Source organism: Sipha flava, unplaced genomic scaffold (genome assembly GCF_003268045.1).
Source record: "Sipha flava isolate LNK unplaced genomic scaffold, YSA_version1 1_pilon_pilon, whole genome shotgun sequence".
In the NCBI taxonomy this organism is placed as follows: Eukaryota; Metazoa; Arthropoda; class Insecta; order Hemiptera; family Aphididae; genus Sipha; species Sipha flava.
The window spans coordinates 4,333,870-4,355,531 of record NW_020272783.1 but is presented as its reverse complement, the minus strand read 5'-3'; the positions used below and the strand labels follow the sequence as shown (position 1 = coordinate 4,355,531).

The 21,662-nt window shown below is 24.0% G+C and overlaps 2 protein-coding genes across 2 annotated transcripts; one reads left to right on the top strand and one right to left on the bottom strand.

Moving 5' to 3' along the window:
- Nucleotides 1–75: 75 nt before the first annotated feature.
- LOC112681955 (protein misato) lies at nucleotides 76–8,168 on the bottom strand. Its single transcript, XM_025552339.1, has 8 exons — nucleotides 7,930–8,168; nucleotides 7,775–7,858; nucleotides 4,057–4,270; nucleotides 2,031–2,287; nucleotides 1,028–1,312; nucleotides 649–959; nucleotides 373–587; nucleotides 76–302 (listed from the first exon to the last, which is right to left on the bottom strand). The coding sequence occupies exons 1-8, from the start codon at nucleotides 8,008–8,010 to the stop codon at nucleotides 94–96; spliced, it is 1,656 nt and encodes a 551-aa protein (XP_025408124.1). The 5' UTR covers nucleotides 8,011–8,168; the 3' UTR covers nucleotides 76–93.
- Nucleotides 8,169–10,142: 1,974 nt separating this feature from the next.
- Nucleotides 10,143–19,145, top strand: LOC112682132. Its single transcript, XM_025552638.1, has 17 exons — nucleotides 10,143–10,730; nucleotides 11,475–11,653; nucleotides 12,343–12,481; nucleotides 12,931–13,011; nucleotides 13,104–13,237; nucleotides 13,378–13,481; nucleotides 14,038–14,078; nucleotides 14,155–14,271; nucleotides 15,348–15,480; nucleotides 15,551–15,703; nucleotides 16,251–16,462; nucleotides 16,524–16,637; nucleotides 16,716–16,848; nucleotides 16,914–17,093; nucleotides 17,300–17,493; nucleotides 18,150–18,263; nucleotides 18,987–19,145. The coding sequence occupies exons 1-17, from the start codon at nucleotides 10,674–10,676 to the stop codon at nucleotides 19,089–19,091; spliced, it is 2,190 nt and encodes a 729-aa protein (XP_025408423.1). The 5' UTR covers nucleotides 10,143–10,673; the 3' UTR covers nucleotides 19,092–19,145.
- The last annotated feature ends 2,517 nt before the right edge of the window (nucleotides 19,146–21,662 follow it).

Genomic DNA, 21,662 nt, shown 5'->3' with positions numbered 1-21,662 from the left:
ACAGTCAATAACGAAGACAAACATAGATGGCAAAAGGTTTTTTATTTTTATTTTTAATAATTTAACAGAAAACCATTGTAAAATAAAAACGAACTATAAACAATCGTTTGTTGAATAATTATCACTTAACACAAGCAGATTTTCAAGAGTTTCTTTATAATCCATTAAGTCAATCTCGTAATTAAATACGTGACTTAATTTCGAACATTTAACTTTGCTAGAATCGGTCTGTAACTCTATCAACATGTCTCTTGTTGAATTACTGTTGTGTAAACCGCTGATAGCAGTACATTTTGCGACCACTAATTAAACAATTAAAACAAATATTTCTTGATGCTGATAAACGTAAACATAAAAGAAAAAAATAGTTACCAGAAGTAGCCGATCTATAAGTTGATTCTAAGAATCCGTGTTGGTTGACGTACTGAGAAAATATATTAGGAAATGGTGCTATGGTTTCCAGCGACGAATCAAATGCATAAACTTCTGTCATTCGCACATTATCACAAAATGACAAGTATAATTTCAACATTGCACTAACTGACGTACAATGATGTGACGGATTTTTTGAGTCCCTGATAAAATTGCTAAAATATCAAAAATAAAAATATTTAACCACACATTAATATAGAATATATAATAACTGACTTGGAATACAGCATTTTTTCATTGATGCCTCTCAAAACTACCGTTTGGGCCACAGACATTTCGGTAATGCATCGAGGCGAAATAGGTTGCCACAGTGGCAACTTTGATTCTTGTAAGAAATCGAGTAAATTTGATTTTGATTCAAACCCAAGAGGTAGTTGAATTGAAGCCGATACAGCCTTTCGGCCCAAAGGAGTCAGTCTGGTGCACTCGGTTTTCATACTACCACAGTCCGAACGGCTCCTATAACCCAATGTAAAAGTGTCGATAGCTGACGCTAAAATAGCACTAGAGTGATAATCTAATTCGTTCTGAAATTTAAATTTTGAATAAATCGTAAATAATCAAAACATCAATATGTATAACAGTTGTACCGTACTTTATAACATAAATAATCCAAACTAAGATGCTTTTGGCTTTTTACCCATCCACCGTCGGATGTAGACAGTGGCACAAACATGTTTGAATGCTCAAATAGTGAAGAAAATAACAGTGATGTATTTACGGCATACAATTCGGAATTTTCATCACCAATAATATAGTTATTTGACATTACTGGCATAGCGATAATATTTTTGTTTGAATATTCATCTTTTAAGTATTCAAGAGATTTACAAGCTAAGCCTCCAAAACCATTCAACGAATCCATAGAAATATGGAATCCCTAATGAATAAATAAAAAATATTTTATGTGTATACATTATTTTCAAAACAATAAAAGTTAAACAGCGAAAAGTCTGGAACCAAGCGCGGTGGCAGGATAAAATCCCGCCCGGGGCAAGATTAAAATTCTAAGGACCAAAATAACGTATATCTAAAAATAAATGAGAATGAAATCAAATACCATAGAAATCGGTACTCGGGAAAATTTACAGTTTTAAGCGATATGCAGTCATGTGTAAACATTGTAAACTAATAAATACGTTCAAGATTATACATTTTAGATTATCTTAAAATATAATACATTTACTATTTTACTAAACTTCATAAATGGATCTCAATAAAATTATATTATAATTAAGATGCGTAGTATTAAATTAACAATAGTTTTGAAACAAAAATTCCCAGTAAGGGCAATGGCCCTTTTGCCCCCCCCCCTGCAGGCGCGCATGTCTGGAACGGTATTATTCGAAAACAATGCTAAGCAAATCAATACAACATAGTTTTTAATAACAATATATTTAAATTAACATTACTGGCATCATACAAGTTATTAAAAAAAAAGTGTTTGAAATTAAGGTAAGTATGTCCATTTATGAATTTTAAGCTAATTTAATAGGGAAACTAATAATATTTTTTAAGAAATTCATAGTTAGCTAAACCAAATATTATTTGCACAGATACCAAAATCTCTTAATTTATCTTTGAAAGATGAAATATACCTGTAAATAATCACACTCTTCTGCATATAAGCGTAAATTATCAGTCCAAATTTCTTTCATTTTATATGAATCCCAAAGTGCCATTCCTTGGGCAAAATTATTGAATAAATTGCTTGTATCATTGTGTTTGTACTCATCAATCGATGTGATAGTTCTTGGATGAAAACGAGCTTTCAAAAAATCTGACCAAATTTTAACATCATTATCCAAATTGTAAACTTTTTCAGTTACATTTAATTTCTCCTCAACACCATTATCTAGAATACATTACAAACAACAGTTAATAAATATTTATGCATTGTTTAGGAATTAAAATTTCAGGCAGTAAAAAGTTTTGTACATATATTTAAGAATTGACTATAGGCAAATACCTAATAAACAAAAAAAAAAATAATTAATTTTAAAGGAAGTATAAAAAAAAACCATATATAACACAAACTACTTCAAGATTCTAAGTAAAATGAGGAACTTATTAGTTTTACTATAATGTTTTATTTTTTTTTTGTGTCTATGCACATGATTTTGACCAGAAGGATTGTTCTGATCATCAGTCTATAAAAGCTTTTGATAGGAAATGTTGTCTAGTTGATAGAAGGGGTAACTTTAAGAATTTTTAGAATCTCAAAAATTTTCTGAATAAAAAAGTAACAACAATTTATAAAAAAATAGGGCAACATTAACGGCATACAAATTTTTGACAAAATTAGAATTTGTGTTTAATCGTAATTCAAAAAAATAAAAATAAAAATTAACTAGGTATCATAGAAATTTGAAATGTTCACTGAATATTTAAATAATCATTCATTAAAGATGATATAATTTTCGAAATATTTTTTGAACTATTTATATTAAGTTAATTATAGTTAGTTATAGTTTATTATTAACATTTCATGGTTTCTTAGCTTTTATTCGAATATATGGATAAAATTATTTTAGTTTGACAAAATTCAAAATTTAACAAAATAATGACTATGTTAAAATATTGAACATTTTTAGAAATACATAAAAAAAAAGGTAAATTATCCATAACTTGAAAAATAAAAAATGTATACCCTCTCTTTAAAGGGTATTTATTCATCATTTTTGATATACCTTCAAATTATGTTAACCATTCATTTTATTCCAGGGCACATTGTATGAGTATATTAGTTGTTTATGAATAATGTAGATTGTTATATTCATTGAAAAATGTAATGTAAAAATAACTAAATATCATTGACATAGAAATAATAGCTATATTTGTATATAATGTACAATTAAATTCAACACTTTGGAATGTAATTATCTACTAAAGAAAACATTTAAAATAATAAATAAAAAGTATAGAAATTTGAGAAAAAAATATCTGCTTTTGTTCAAAAACAAATGCAGTCTATTAAAAAAAAAAATTATTTTATTATTTGTTTATATGCATATATTTGTTTACATTGTATATGGCAATAATGTAATGATACTGACAAATTATTGATACAAATTACCACTGTTCAATAATGTAAGATAATTAATTTAAAAATGAATAATTACTATAAATATATAAAAAACAAAAGAAATACAAAAATGTATAAATTTACTAAAGTAGAGAAAAAAGCTTATAAAATATAGATCACAAATTTAAACTATTTATTAGTTCTGATATAATTTTTTATGTATATATTTTTTAAATTTAACTATATTATTTTATATTATGCTTATTACTTAATATCTATAAATAATAATAATTAATAATGATCTTAAAGTGTTTCTTTAATTTAACATATCATTATATGAATTTAAAATATTATATTATATTATATTATATTCTTTTTTAAAATTAAATAATTAATAATTAAAACAAAAATTAATAATGAAATAAGAAAAAATGATCTATTAATTAAGGTATTATATGAACTTGAGATACCAGAAACATTAAAATCATCGAAAACAATTTTAAACACAAGATATAATTATGTTTAATGGTATTGATCATAATTGTGAAAATAATTATATAATTAATACATAATAAAACTGATGTTGAATGATAAATTACCAATAAATTGTTCTTGTTTTGCTAGATCTGCAAAATATTCATTATGTGGAACTAGTTCTTCTCGAATTGTTTGAATTTTTGTAGATGAATCAAGTAATTCTTCATCTAAATCACTGCTTTCTAGATCATATAAACCTCCATGTACATCTGGCAATTGGTAATAACTATTCTTAAGATCAACACACAACATACGTGGTGTATAGGTTACCTCACCCTGTTTTACAATTTGATAAATAATTAGTTTTTTATGTCCACCAATTGAATTATAAGGATGAAATAATATTTATTTTTTTTTATTCAACTTAATTTATTCTAAATATTTTAAATATATTATAAGCCACCTAAAGTTAAATATAGTGACCATATAATTACTTTACCAAGTATTTAAGGAAACTAATTACTTTTAATAGATTAGATAAAATTAATCTATTCTATGAGTTTACTGTAACACTTATAACTATATAAGTTCACAAGAAATCCTATACATTTGATATCTGATAAATATTTTTAAAAATTAATTGTATTTATCTAGAAAACTAAATAATTACAGTTTAAAATAGGATTTATTGGTTTTAATACTTTATAACAAAAACGTAATGTATATTGTAGTTTAATAAACATTCATGTATTACAAAAAATTATATAATTTATATAGTTAGATTAATGTTCATATTCATGATAATACTGACTGACCTCCAAATAATGAAATATTTATTCAATATATCAACAAGTTAAATAAACTGTATTCAGAATTAATAATTAAAAACAATGTATCACACTATACATTGTTGACCAACATATTATTTGGTTTTTATAGTTATTTTTAAATAAGAATACAAAACTCCAAATAGCTCACAAAAAAAACATTCATAAGTTTAATATACTGATAAAAATTATAATAGTTCAAAGTTAATAACATGTTTTCTTTAAATTATAAATATGTTTGGATAAATTTTTTTAAATCTAGATTACAATTTTAATTAAATATTGTTTTTCAGTATCTACTAAACAAATGTGACCAAACAATTGGAACAGTATATGGGACCCTACAATAAACTAGGTCAAAAGAAATTTAATCTGCTTGAAATGTAAAAAGTAAATAATTTTTAAATACTAGCATTTCAATATAAGTTAATGATATTAAAGGTGAACATTTCTGAAGTTGATTATAGTAAAAATAAAATATAAAACAATTAGTGAAATAGAAATATCAACAATATACTCAGGCAGTCGTTTTCGATGCCATTCTCAGGGTGATCTCAGAATTCCTCACAATTTTGCAAGTTTCCTAATTACTATTTTTTTGAAAATATAAAATATGAGGTATAATATAAATTCCTATAAAATGTACAAGTATAATCTTGGTAACTACTTTTAAACTTCATAACAATAATTTAATATTGAACAAATGATAATATCATATGTTATTTTAACCCCTTCTGCATATTGAAACAAAAATGACACAAATTAGTTTTTACTGTTTATTTCAATAACAAATTATCAAATTCCAATACTTCTTACATGGCTGAATTCGATGAGAAAAACTAAACAATTTTGATTTAAAATACTTTTGTTTAGCGATAAAATAAAATACTATAATTTATAAAATATTTATTAAATATTTTATGCAGCATTATCAGATTTTGCGCCTGTTTATTTATTAATAACAGGACTTTTTGGTTACCGCTAATTAATCAAAACATTACTTAGCTGTAGGTTTCTTTTCTAATACAGATTCTAAAAAATGTAAGTTTATATTCATAGCTATAATAGTTATTAATAGACTACCCAAATTAGACTAAGTTCCATACATGGCACAGCTTAATACTCATAATTTGGCCATATTTGGCACTTCATACTCAAAATGTATGATTTTTTTTTTTGGTAGAACAAAAATTGATTCGTAATAAAATTAACATTCCAGACAAAAGTAAATATAGTTCTGCATCAGAAAATAATGACTCATACAAACAAAATCAAGTTTTGGTATAAGGTTTTGTTTGTTGTTTTTTTATTGTATAGTTAACTACAAATTCGTATTTGTATACTTGATTTAATTTAGTATGTAAATAATGTTACTAAAAATCAAAAACTGATATGAAAACAGAAAAATGTAATACATAAATTAATAAATAATTAAATAAACAGGATAATGTTTAATTACTTTTGTTTTGTTTTATAACTGCTTATGTCTCATACATAGCACATAAAACCGTTGAGTAATTTAATGTAAATGAAGTCCAAATATGACACAAACACAGTTTTTGTATGCGTTGTGCCATAAATGCACATATAACATTTTAGGCTTTTTTAGGTTCAAATAATTTTCCATATCATCTTAATCCTAAATCTATATCCATATCTTTTGAACAAAAATATTAATTAACGCAGATAAGAGTTAACAGTTCTTTTTTTTTTTTTAATGATATAAAAATTGAGTATATTTCATTTTTATGAATACTTATATGAAAAAAATCGCAGTTGGCATTTTGACATAAGGTATAATTTTACTTTCCACCAACCTTCATACTGAAAAGCATAAATAAACATACAAGACTGAATCTATGCACAGATTATGCTCTTTTATTAATAAATTAGTAAAAATGATATTTATTAAAATATAATTTAATATAAATAAGAAGAGAAAAACATTAACAACTTATTACAAAAAAAAAAAAATAACGAAATTTATAAGTAAATTGAAAGATGATATAACATAAAATATCAAGTTACATATTTGTTTTGTATAACCTGTACAAATTTTGTTCTTAGTAATAACTTTAAATGATAAACATTTTAGAATTTTTCAACATTTTGGACCGTAAAGTATGATTTAAGAAAAAAAAGGACTAGCAATCTTTTTAATAATTCAAAAACATAATTAAATTTTAATTTTTTTTTCATAAACTTGTTTTCTATGTTTACATAGTAATATAGTAGATATAGAGTATAAATACAAAATAATTATTAAATATTATTATTTTTAATTAAATCTAATAACACTTAAACACTGAATTAAATTGTTTGAAAATGGTCTTCATTAATTGTGAACTTCTAAAAAAATGGTCTTGGATTAGTAGCTCTCTTAAAAAAATTGATTTTCAGTTTTAAATGTTGAAATAATTCCATTGCACAAAATATTTTTCTATCTATTAATTGATTTCTTAAATGAAAATAGGATAAAATACATGTCAGTATTCAAAGTACATATTTTTGTTTCATAAATATTAAAAAAAAAAAGTTAGATAGATATAATTTATTCTTATAACAATATAATACAAAACCAAAGTACCTTTACTTAATAATATAACAAATAATAATATATTTCAATAAATATTTATATCTGTTGACCAGGAAAAAAAAATAAATAAGAATTTATCTATATTATAGTCAAGTATATATTCGATAAAATTTAGTTTGGACAAAGCACAAAGTATCAAGAACCATGAAAAATTTATAAAAATGTATAAAAAATAAACTATGTCAATTAAATGTATTATTATAAAGGTATTTTAATGGTAATATAATTTAATGAAATCAAATACAAATATATTATTAATTGTACTTATAATTTTATGAATAGAAAAAGCAGATTAAAAGACTTAAAAAACAATAGATTCACAAATAAAATAATTACCAAGCAAATGGAATATAATATGTAGATAATGTAAACATTTTTATTTTTTCAATTAATAACTGATCAAAATCATATATGTACCTTCATATTAACACCTTCCCGATACAAAACATCATTACATATTTCCTGTGGCTCACAGTTTTCATCATAGTTGAAACTTGCTTCCTATTGTTGAAATAATTATATAATTTAATGTAACAATTTGTTACCGATAGAAGTATATAATAAGAAAATACCTGTAAATTCCAGAAATGTGAACCAATAAAATTAGAATAATGACCAAACTGCAACGTTATAATTTCACGAGTGGAATTCATTGTAGTATTAAAAAAAAAAAAAAATGCAATAATAGGAAAATTATTTTATGAAAAACACTCAAAACCTACGCCTATGATGATTTTAAAGCCGTTTGGTTTTTTTCAAATTTATATTTGTATACAATAACAAAACTAATCGTACAATATATTGCACATGGATGGTTCTTATCAATGTATAATATCGTATCACAGATACTATGGTTTATGTTTGAACCAATTTATGATGTGAGGTTTTATGAGTTTTATCGGTAACCATTACCGATGCTACGATTTGCAAAGCCCTGTGCTAATTATAAACGCGAGGCTCCGGTTCTGAATATACTACAAAATAGAAGTGCGAGGCCCAAAAGCCGATCGAAAAGTGCGAGCCCCTGTGCACTTTCTGCACACCCCTCACGCCTAGGGTTGCCATAAATTTATAAGGCGAAACCGAGACAACACAAACACAATATTGAGTACTATACTTTTTCTATAACTTTTAATATATTGAGAGGACCCGTGTCTTATACAAGGGGGGGATGTGGAGGTCAGATCCCCTCTAGGCCTTTTTTTAATTGTTATAAAATAATTTTCTTAGAGTGAGGGCGTTAGAAACGAAAAAAAAAATAATAATAAAATGAAAATAACGATTTATTTGCAAATCATCCCTTCCACCATATAAAAATTATGTATATGCCACTAAAGAGGACTATTAATAGCCGGCAACATGGGAGTACCTAAGATTTCAGTCCAAAACCGGTGATAATTCCGGTTTTCCGGGACGTAAGGCAAACCGTGAGTCACGCCGACACTGCAGGTAACTATTATACCTTATCATTCAAGATAACTTAATAGCTACAACATTAAAGCCTTTGCCTAATGAAATTTGTTTTTTATGTTCACGTACATAACACAATATAATATTTGTAATTTCAATTGAATTCACAGTTTGAATAGAAATGTTCAATCATTGTTATTGTCATAAATTATTTATTCCTAATTAATTAAACGCATAAACGTAAGTATACAAATAAAAATTCATAATCAATCGTATAGTAGACTTGTATAGTTCACAACCCCTACTGAATAAGGTTGGTAATTTGGTAAGGTTAGTTATAAATATTTTCTGTACACGCCACTGGTATATATTATAGGTTGATTACCTTCTTCCTTGTTTGAGGGAGGGCTCTCGGGATTACAAAGGTTCAAGAACTAATCAGAGCAACCGGATAGTCTGGCAATCCAAATAAAATATATGTACCCCCGTGAACTCTCCACTACACCACTGGTGATCACTCGTAACAGGATACTCCTTTATTAATCTGACGGTCAGTGCGAACGTACTAATGACCTAAGATCAAGAGTCCCTTACACACACGCCGGTGGCTTATGAGCAAGAGCTTGCAAATGTACTGGCGGTCTATGGGCAAAACTCCAGGAGAGATGTGTATCACTGTTATATAGAGGGGTATAGCCGGATGCACCTTGGACTGATTGTTTCAAGATGTGATGTACTTATGATGTCAATGGAATATTGTAGGGTTAAGCCTTTATTGTTTGATTTGTGTTGTCCGTGCGGGTTTCAAGAGCCGTAATTTATACCATGGCTCACTGGGCTCCTCGATGGCAACGCCACTGCTCTTTAAGGAGGCACGCCTCACTGTTTGGGAACCACTTGTATATACTATACAAGTTCTATGAAAATTTTCTTGAACAAGTCCCAAATAATAATAATTAACAACTAAACATGTATACTCATAATATTAGAAAAATCATAACTCAGATTCAACAAGTCGTAATTCTTGTAAACATATTCTTCCAATGGAGAAAATATTTTCAAAAATAATATTCTGTAACAATTATTCGTGAGTGTAACCGCTTAAATTATAATAATAAAAAACCAATAAATGTCGTATGCTATATATGTAAAAACGACATTACCACTGTGCGGAGCGCATTTTGGGGAATGCGTTAAATCCAAACCGTTATAATTGACACAGTTCAGCGAATTTTCTCTTTATAATGTTCACGGAGTAATAAAATTGATAAGGATAATATTAATATCTATATTCGTGTTCGTTGGTGATAATTATATTTTAAATAGCATTATGATATTTTATATTTTATAAATGGCAGGATGGCCAATCATCAACGATATAATACTGTTGCTACCCATGCAATCAGTATACGTGACAGCAGTACATCACGTATGGCGTCACTGCATCAAGTGCCCAATGTGCAAGTTTCACGTTTTTCCAATTGTTTTCCGTTGTTTTCGTTTTGAGCCTTATTATAAACTCGATCTCACGTGTATTTTTTGTCCAGTTTATTATTGTACCATACATTTTTCGTGCTAATTTTGTATGGTAGCGTACACAATAATTTTAGTTATTAATAGTATATTCTTCAGTTAAACTTTTTATATTATTGTTTTGTTCATTTCTAACCGTCGAGTCTTATGTAATTTAAATAAGGTGTTAACGTATTATAGGTAGATTACGAAAGTGAGCTTGACGTGTGGGTTAGCCATATACTATTAATATACATTGATCTTGCTTATTCTCACATAGTTTTTAAAACAATTACTATAGCTTAAGTTTTTACCACATTGTAATCTGTAGCGTGTAAATTGCGCCTACAATATTAAGTTGATCGATTTTTTTGTTCAATATAGACTTGATATAATGGGTCTTACGTCCCAACAAGTTTTGTCATTTCTCCCTTTGGACACGTGGACTAATGTAAGTTAATTGTGTTAATTGTGTAATGTTTATATAATGTGTATGAAAAATAATAATCGTTCATTTTAACTTTATTTTTTTTATCTTTATTATATCGGATACTAGATGATTAGTTATTAATTTAAATTTCATTTCATATTTCAATTTTTATATTAATATTTTCCTCTATATGATCACTACTATGGCTTACATCAATTATTTCTTTCGAAGAAATTTGGTACTTCAACAAATTGAACACATTCTGGAAAATATTTGTGGTTTTTGGTTTAAATTTATGTTTTGTTTAGCATATTATATACATTACATGCAATTTATTTTTATTTAAAATTACATAAAATTTACCTTACAAACATAATTGGTACAATGCTATATACCATAAAGTATCAGATTTATTTAACAATTTTCATTATTTCCAAATTGGTGTCTCAATAAAACTATTCACATATTTTTAGAACTTCTAGTTTGAAGTAATTTTATTTATCGAATTTAAATTTTGTATGCATTACTTTTTCTTGACATTTTTATTCAGTTGTTATGTTATATCAATTTTAGGTTTTACTAAGTATCTTTATATGTTATACTTTTTTAACATTTTTACTGTCTTTTCATTTTTTCATTAAATTAAAAATATTTAAAAAAAGTTGTACTACCAAAATCTATTGGAATAACAATTTATTATTTTAAATAACATTGTTTTTTATTTTTTAATTATGTAATGTTTAATAATGCTTTGAATTTTATTAGGTTTTTTTAATCCCAGGTTATAAACCTAATAATAATGGAATTTATTTAGTGACTACTAATGAAAAATATTTAAAACGTTGCAAAGATATGTATGAAATGGCATTATATAGCTATATGTTTGAAAAAGTTAGTTCATATAAATTAATGGAATTAGTTGCCTTGGAAATTGAAGGATTATGGTTAGTGGTAAGGATAAACATTTCTGAATAAGTATAAACAATTTTGTTTAGTAAGTACATTTATATTTTACTATAAATAAAATTAATTAATTTTATATATTTTAAAATTTAAAGATATAAGTAATATATACTTAAAAATAAACTTAAAGATAAAATTTATTGTTCATTATTATTTTTAAATTATTATTTTTCTTTTGTTTCTTTCTTAAAATTTAATTTAATATGAATCAACAATAATTAAAGTTATTATTGTTAATTATTATATGTATGTACCTGGTTTCTGATTCAAAAGTAAAAATTATTTCACAAGAAAATGAAATTAATTAATTCTTGTACAACATTATATGTCATCAAATATTATCTAATACTCATATTACTTATTGTAGTTGCTCTTGAATTTAATTATAAATTCAAAATAAAAATATACAATGTAATCTAATTTAATCTAACAAAATTAAAATATGTTAAAAATTATATTTATTGTTTAATAGATAATTTTAATATTTAGTAATTATTTTAGTTTTATCTATAAGGTAGGTATGTTTGTTTTTTTGTCTATTAATGAAAATATGTTCAATGGAACTAGAATAATTAGTTGTTAATTTAATATAAAGAACTAAAATTATTAATTAAAATGTTAATAATATACTAAAGCTAAACATTAAATGTTTAAACGATTATATTTCTAGGTACAGAGGTAGAATGTTGAGTTACAATGAATTTTTGTCTAATAACACAGCTGTAGAATTAATAGATTCAGGATCAATTATTAAAAAACAATTGTGTGATTTATATAAACTTCCAGATTATTATAAATATGATCCTTTAGTAAGTATTATTTTTCAAATGAACGTAACAATGTAACTATCACAAATTAGATATTGTAAAATTTAATTTATTTTAATACAATTAATAAGTTATGAATCATTTTTATATATATTAATTAACTTATGTGTTAACAATATGTATATTATTTTAGCTATAAACAAAATTTGATAATGTGAATATTTAGTAAACATTAGTTAGAAAAATTGATAAATTATGGTTAGATTTCTGATTAAGTGATTATTAATTTATTATTGGCACTTGAATATCCAGTAGTTTTTGTAAAATTGGAGTCTATAAAATGTACTAATTTTGAACATTTATGTAGCCTTATCGATTAAAATTATCAATTTGAAATATTATATCAATCTCTTCTTTTATTATATTTTGTAAAATAATATAATAATATAAAAAAAATAATAATAATAATATTAGAATAATTTTATTTCTAGTGTATTTCTATTAAACCTATCAATGAGATTTCTTATCCAAAGCTTGGAAAATTATGTGTTCAGCCTTCATTATTAGAAAGTGTAAGTATAATATTAAAATTGAAGATATGATTAATTACAAACTAATATGCACAGCTGTATAACTAATATAACTTATTATAATTAATATTTAGGAACTGCATAAAGGTTATGTTTTAGTTAATACTAAAACAATAGACACAATAAATGAATTACATTCAGAGATGAATTGGGAAGACATAAATGTGAGAAAACTTCTTTTCTTAGCCATTACTACAAAAGAGTTGTGGTAAATTATAATTTAAAAATATTCTTACAAATTAATTGTTTAAAACAAATATATGTAGCTTTTAGTTTTAAACAGATTAATAGTTTTATTTATTTTTAAAAAATCTTTTATGGTTATATTTTATTAAATTTTGTTTATAGTTCCATTAAAGAAACTGATTTTAGTAAGCCGGGTAATTTCAATAACTCAATAATTCAAAAAATAAACAATTCTAATAACCTAACTATTTATATGGAAAAACAAGGTAAATTATTTATTTCGTTATTGAATATAAATAGTTTTTATGTTGCATGTATTCTGGAAGTATAAAAATGTAATAATTTGTATAATATAATTTATATAACTATTGAGAAATGAGTTCACTATATCAAATTAGTTAGGTCAGGTTTTCAGCTAATTACTGATTATTTACTGATTGCTTTCTGAAATGATTATCTAATTAATTAAAAATTAATTTAAGATAATTAAAAAAAGTTGGTATTAATTGACTGAAATAATTTTTCATTCCATATGTACTAAATATGATTTCACTTTTTCCCAGAAATAGTTAATATTTGTTGAAAAGTCATGTTTTTCTAGTTAAATTCAAGTATTATATAAGTACAAAAGTTAGTTAGTTAATACAAAAGTAAGGTATAAATCTTATAAAAATTATATTGTTGATAAATTAGTTTTAATTACAATTTATAAATAATATATGTTCTTAAGTATGTATATTAAATTAAGTATATTACAACTTTTTAATCTTATAAACATTAAATAAATAAACATATAAATATTAATATATTATTATATTTTAGATCTGGAATATGTTACTGAATTTTCAAATGAATTAATTGAGGTAATTCTTTTAAAAATAAATATACATATTTAATTTATCATAATAATTTAATTTATATTTTTAATTTTTAATTTAGACATGCAATGCAGAAAACATTATTCAGCTAAAAACTTTGTTGAATAGTGTAAATGTACAAAGATTAAAAAATATATTTACAGACCTCATATGTAGTATACCCAAATATTTTTTTTTGGTAAGCTAATAAAATATGTTTATATTATTTATTTTACTACGAAACCTGTTTCTGATTAATTGTTTTGTGAGTTATTGTTTTCTGAAGATCCATACTACATTATAGTATTTTTTATTAGTTTTTCATGTTAATAATAACTTATTTATTCTGTTTTATAGAATTACTAAAAAATCAACCTAAATATGTTGTTTAAGTATTGAGTATTTTAATTTCTCATGAAAAAAAATTGAACAGATCATTTAAAATCTTATATTGCCTATAATTTTGAATTTTTTTATTTGTTGACATCTTAAGAGTATAATATAAAATTTAGTATATCCTATCCCCATAACATATTTTATCCCATTTATGAAGGAATTCTCGCCTCTACACATTTGCTCTATATCATAGTTGAAAAAAAATGTATACGTTAGAATTATTTTATATAGTGTTAATACTATTCTGATTTTATCAAAAAATACTTATATTCTATTTAAAATTATAATTTTCAAATATATTTTACAATTTTATGTTTTACTTTTGTCTTAAAAAACATTCCAACAGAGTAATTATATTATAGTTTTAAATTTACATTTGTATATAGTCAAAAACATTGTGCAAATAATCTATATTAGGCAGGCAGTGGAATTGGTGTAGTTTTAATTAATTGGATAATATGTGTGGAACATGTGGTAAGAAGAAGATAAGAAATAGTAATATAGCTTAAGGTGAATTGAATTAAAAAAATTGTAGTCTGCCATGGAAAAGAGGAAAGAAATTAATAAATTTTATATGATTGAAATTAGAAACTGAATACAACTGAATTTTCATGATATTGAATACTAAGGAAAATATGCTATATCCTATATAAAGGTGATAGTCTGGCATATTTAAATTTTTAAAAAAAAAAACAGTTTGCATGTCGTATTTGTGTACGAATTTATAGTTTTATTTAAAAATATTGATACCATATACCTAAAATTATTGTGTTTATTACCTTAATAATGTTTTTAACAAAATTCACTGGAGTCTCATTAATAGTTACCATTGTACTCTTATGCTTAGCATTTGCTTATGATATTATTTATAAATTTTAGAAAAACAATGTTAATCTTAAGAATAAACCAGTTGTAAATGATGTTATCGAGTACAAAACAAATGAAGTCAATAGAATGGTAGCCAATATTGATTCGTTAAGATTATCAGATTGTTCAGATTCATGCATTAATGGTTTGAATTTAGATTTTGAAAGTTAAGTTTATTCATTTAATACATTATATATATTTTTTTATTAAAATAGGTTTAAATAATAATAAGATCCATATTTTTAAAAATGAATCATCAGTTGAATTTTGTTATGGCACAAATATTGATTATGTATATATTAGAAGTTATGAACAAAAACGAAAATATTTCAAAGAAATGAAACAATTTTATGCCTATTGTGAGAAAAGTATGAAGTTGTATTATTTTTAAAATAACTATAATGGGTTGATAAATAACACTAAATTATCAAAAAAAAATAAATAAATACTGAATGCGGTTGCTAATTTTAATTTTAAGACCTTATTTTGTTTAAATTATTATCAGTAAGAAGTATCACACGTCATCTGACTAAAAAAATTTTAAATTAAATGTACTACATTTTTAGTTTTGAGATCATACTTTTTATTGAACATATAAAATGGTTTTATATTATAAAATGTACTTAAATTACAATGTATCTTAACATAACTCTATTAGTTATATTATAGCATCAATTTTATTAGATACAGGTATACTTTCCTATTGTTAAAATTAGTGGCACCTATGTGTGCGCCACTAATTTTAAAATCAATGGTTTTAGTTGATTTTTTATGTCAATCTATTTCCGATGTGATATAATTATTCTCCAATATTCATTAATTTCAAATGTATACAAATTAATCATATGCTTGACACTACTTATTTGTGCCCAGAATTGGTATCTTAACAGTTTTTTATATATACTTGTATTACAGAAGAAAATTTAAAAATAAAAACAGACATAAAAAATGGAGATATGGTTGCAGCGTTAATGACTCATTACAATGAAGTACACAGAGCTGTAATATTAAATGATGTTTTTAAACATAGACTTGGTCATTTGTATCTTTGCTTTTTTATTGATATTGGTTTAAAAGAGTACGTAAAATCTAATCATATTTTTTATTTATTGGAAGAATTTCAAAGTGTAAGTTGTTTTGTATTTACTTATAATATATTTGTGTTACTTAAATAAAATATTTGTTTAGGTTCCTTATTTAGCACATAAAGTGGGATTAAAGAATCTCCCATTTAATAATACAATGCAATTGAAGTATTTAAAAAGCTATTTTGACGAATTGTATTTACAACCATTGATAATAGTAGTTTATAATTATTAACATTTTCTTATATTTACTTTTTTCAGTTTACTTATAATTGTTTTTACATTAATATATTAGGAATTTGAAGAATGTAATCCTAATGGGTTGAATAATGTTGTCTTAAAAAATAAATTAAATAACATGAATATTTACATCGAAGCAAAAGAATTTTTAAAACAAAAAATTTCAAATTTTCAGTTAGATAACGAAGGTATAATAATAATTATTTTTAATGACATTTTTCTAAACAGAATATTTATTTTGATTTTTTAGAAGTTAATTCAAAAATAAGTGATTATTTGAATTATAATGATGTGTTTAGAAATGGTACAATAGTAATTATTACTTATTTTGAATCAGTGAATCAAATATTTGTTCGTATAAATACATCTGAACTACAAGAGTATTATAATCAGATAACTAATGACGTCCATCAGTTTTATGAAAATAATAAAAGTATGTAATTCATTTATTTTCTGTATTACTAATTTATAATACTCATTTGAATACAGCTTTATTGTCTGTTGAATCATATTTTGTCATCTAATTTGTTAATATATTTATAGCCCCATAGAACTTTTATAGAAAAAATATTAATAATAAATAATTATAATACACTTTATAAAAGACATGTACACATTGTTTTGTATTTATGTGAATAGGTGTATACAACAGAAAATCTCCAAGAATGAATGAAAGAGTTGCCGTTTATTCCTCATCAAAGAAAAGATTTGCACGTGCATCTGTTATTAAAAAAATTGATGAAATAACTTATTCAGTATATTTTATTGATTATGGCTGTAAAGAGTGTATTTCCACAAACAATATTTTTGTGTTGCCTTATTTATTTAGACATGTATGAATATTTAGAATACTTAATTATAACATTCCATAATATGCAAAGAAAAATTAATGTATGTGTATGTGTGTCTATGCATCCAGGAGTACTGGGTGTGCTTAGGCACCTTCGAAGTGTTATAAATGAGACCCTACACTTTAAGTCTAAGGGTAAAGGACTCGTATTTTAACTAATGTTGCTCAAATTAAATGTCATTAATTCTAAAATATTTGGTAAAAAATAAATAATGTTTCGTAATAGAAAAAATAAAAAAACATTTTCTTAAATTTCATACTAAAACTTATTATAATAATATAACAACTATAATTGACTATGAAAGGACAAAACAAATAATTGAAACTATCTGAGAAAAATATACAAAATTTAAAAAAAAACATATTCATTAGAACTAATGTATTTCAATATTAACTAAAAAATTAAAGTTATGTTTATTCAATTATTTATACATCATAATTTATTTAATATTATTACACGTTTTTTTTAAGTTAGGGTCAAAAAATATAAGACCATCCTCTGAAATACTTTTGCGCATGGCTGTGTGTATATGTTTTTGTTTATGTATGTGTATGTGGTATTAAAATTATTTTAAATTTTTTAAATTGTGTACCTTAAATTTAGAGAGAAAAAATGATTTACTCATCTTATTTTTCTAGTTACCACAATCAGTATTCAAAATTGGATTAAATGGTACTTTGTCTATAAGTAAAATTGATAAATCTTTTGATTATTTCAATCAGTTAATTCAATTATCTGTTCCATTAATTGCAGTAAGTAATTTTTTTTTAATTAATGAATATATTTTTTTTGTGTAATTCTTACAAAAATTATTTTAATAGTGTAATTAAATTGAAGCACCGCTAACTTAATTGTTAATTTTTGATTTATTTTATACTGCATTCACATAATTTTTTTTTATATATTAATTTTCTTGACATTTGTCATCTAAACTTAGATGTGAAGAATTTAATTTTTTAACATTTTGTAAATTGAATCACAATTGTATAAGAAGTTAGAACTAACTGTGGATCTACAATTTACTGAGTATAACAATTTTTTATGTTACACTCACATGATAGTATTATTACTGTTTTCATAAAAATTATGTTGATATAAAAAATCTCAATTAAACCAAAAATATTTTCCTTGTATTAACAATACTCCATTTAGGTATATAATATTTTTTAATACATTGATTGTTACATACATGGGATACTCAATACTAATAACCTTAATTAATCTAATTAGGTACACTTAATTTATTTTACGTAGTTAAATTTATTTTTAATTTCCTGTAATTGTTGGTAATCCTTGATTATATGCATGCTGAAATAGTATTTGTATATTTATATATTATTATTTCTTTTCCATCATATTACCCTTTGAGAGTGTTACTAAAAAATTATATTTTGAAAACTGTTATTAATGTTTTGTAGTTTATCAGAACAATAATTTTGTGACATTATTAATATATTTTTTTTAATTTAAATTAGCTGTTTGATGAAGAAGATCCACTTGGGTTTCAAAATGTTAGTTTAAAAATTGCATCAAATGGAGTTGATATTAGTGAAGAAATTTGTACATTACCAGAGTTATAATTAGGTTTTATTAACTTAACTATTATTTTTTTTAAATTATGATTTTTTACAGAATAAGTATACATTTTTACTTTTTAATGATATTTAATAACCTTTTTATACATGTTTAAAATTCAAATATAGCATACAGAAGACATTTGTAACAGTTTTTTTTTTCCACTCAAGTATTATAATTATTATTCATTAATAAGTAAGGAAAATTAATGTCAAAAACTATTGTAATTCTACATCTTTATGTTTAATTCTGAATATACCAAATGTAGTTATATTTCTAAAATAAAGAAAATAAATTGTACTCATATTGTAATTACAATTGTTTGGTATTACATTTTCAGTTAGACAAGGAATGTATTATTTTTTAACAAATTTTTAGTATTAGTAGAATTTTTATTACTTTCAAATGTAATCATACAAAGTATCTCCAAATATGAAAAATGATATGTTTTTAAAAGCAAGACTTGTGTAAGAGATAAGAGTTATAATTTATTCAACTATATAATGAAAATAAAAATAACAATAAAATTATTAGTACGTACTTATTAAATACATAATTTAAAGAATATTACTTATTTTTCTAATTTATTACATTTGTGTTAATAGTTTAGTATTTTGTTTTCTATGTCATAAATCTTCTTTATTGCTGATTTTAATTTAACATTAAATTCATCAATTTAATCTGAGCAGAAACTTATAGAATTTTCAATCAATTTCATATTATTTGAAAGTAATTCAATATTATGAAACATTTATTAAAATCCAACATAACAGATTCAAGATCGTACTTTTTACTATATGCGTTGTTTAGATCAGTTTCTAACTATTTTCCTGCTGAAACATTCTTTAATTTAGTTGTACAATTTTCACACTTCCAGGAATATTTTACGTAATTAAAGTTGGCTAAACATTTTAAATTTATACACGATGGGTGATAGTTATTGTCATATGTATTACAATTAGATTACACGTTCCATATAGCATACTTATTATGGGGCCTCGCTATAGCATTTATTTAAGGAGCAACATTTAGGCAATTTCTAATCACATCGTCGCCACCCAAGGTCTATGTGTTGTAAATGATTATTAATATGTGTGTGGCGTCAATGCGGATACCACTTCTTTACGCACCATCATCCAGGTAGTCGTTCATTGCAATCGTTATCACAGTATACCATATTTGATGAATTGTAGTTATCGAAAATGGGTACTATACCATTGCGAACGTTTTTACTTGCCGTTTTTCGTGCGGCGTTGCTAGATTCATTGAACTGTCAATTATATTTATATAAATGGTTTTCTGCTATTACGCCGGACGATAAGATAGGTGGATTACTAATATACTATTTATCTATAGTAGGTATATGTATATTAATTTGATGGAAAACAGATCAATTCCAATAGTCGTACAGTATTATTCGTCATTTTCGTTAGTCATGTGTCGTGTTCGTTTCGTTTTATTCGATAAATTATGGAACAAATTCAAATAATGTCTGAAAGAAGAAGGGAGTTAGCTCTCTTACGTAATTTTAAATACGGTTTCGTAAGAAAACGTAAAAATGGTTACATCAAATGGGTCTGTACAGACAAAAGTTGCATTGATTTAATTGAATAAAATATTTACAGATAAATGGAGATTTGAATTTGAGAAATGCATACAAGGATATTAACAATGAATTAAGTCAATGGCTAAAATTATTTTTCGGCTTACCAATTTTTACCCAGTGACAAAATTGAAGATGCGTTTTTAGTATTAATAGCTGAATGTCCCAGCCTTGAAGAAGTTAATGTATTTACAAATAATTCATTATCGACATATATTGGACTGATGCTTTATTTCCACCGTATCTATGGGCACAAGAACCCTCAGATAATCCAAGGTCTGTTTTTAAAGAATTTAACTTTAAAATTTAATTTTTTTTGTTTTTCTTAAAATTGTACTTAAAAAAAAAAAATCAAAATTTCTAAGTTTATATAATTATTTTTTAGAACTACCAAAGGGCCAGAGAGCTTTCATAAAACGTATAATGGTCAATTTTATAACTCCCATCCTCCAATACACGCAGTGATTTCAGTTTTAAAACAAACACAGGCACAAACTTTAAAAATAATAAATTCTATTAAAAACAATGTTCATAATCCTATGGCCAAAAAAGATAAATCTATAATTGAATCATCAATAAGAAATTACAATGATTATAAAATCCATAAAAATCTTGTTTTATAATTACAAAAAACTGGAAATTCCTACCATGGAAAAAATTTAAAAAAAAAAAAACGTAGAAAAATTATTTTAAACATTATTATTATTTAAAACTTTACTTTTTTCAATTTATTTTACATTATCTATTATTTTTATCATTTTATTTCAGTATGTAACATTTCATTATTCATAATTAGGGAATGGATTTATATGTAAATACATATTTTTATTAAAACGAGATATTTAAAATTTGATAAGAAATGTTCATGATTTAAATCATTCCTATTAATATGATGCTACTTTTATTTTACATATTTTTACATATTATGGTATAATTACATATTTTTACATATTTCACTAATTTGTAAATATTT

Bases quoted from the DNA above. Each gene is read 5' to 3' on its own strand.
- LOC112681955 (XM_025552339.1), bottom strand. From the start codon at position 8,010: ATGAATTCCACTCGTGAAATTATAACGTTGCAGTTTGGTCATTATTCT. The intron at 7,859-7,929 runs GTATTTTCTTAT...TTTCAACAATAG, and splicing joins CACATTTCTGGAATTTACAG to GAAGCAAGTTTCAACTATGA. The intron at 588-648 runs GTCAGTTATTAT...TTGATATTTTAG, and splicing joins GAAAAAATGCTGTATTCCAA to CAATTTTATCAGGGACTCAA.
- LOC112682132 (XM_025552638.1), top strand. From the start codon at position 10,674: ATGGGTCTTACGTCCCAACAAGTTTTGTCATTTCTCCCTTTGGACACG. The intron at 16,849-16,913 runs GTATAATAATAA...ATTTTTTAGAAG, and splicing joins TTTTCAGTTAGATAACGAAG to TTAATTCAAAAATAAGTGAT. The intron at 17,094-17,299 runs GTATGTAATTCA...TTATGTGAATAG, and splicing joins GTTTTATGAAAATAATAAAA to GTGTATACAACAGAAAATCT.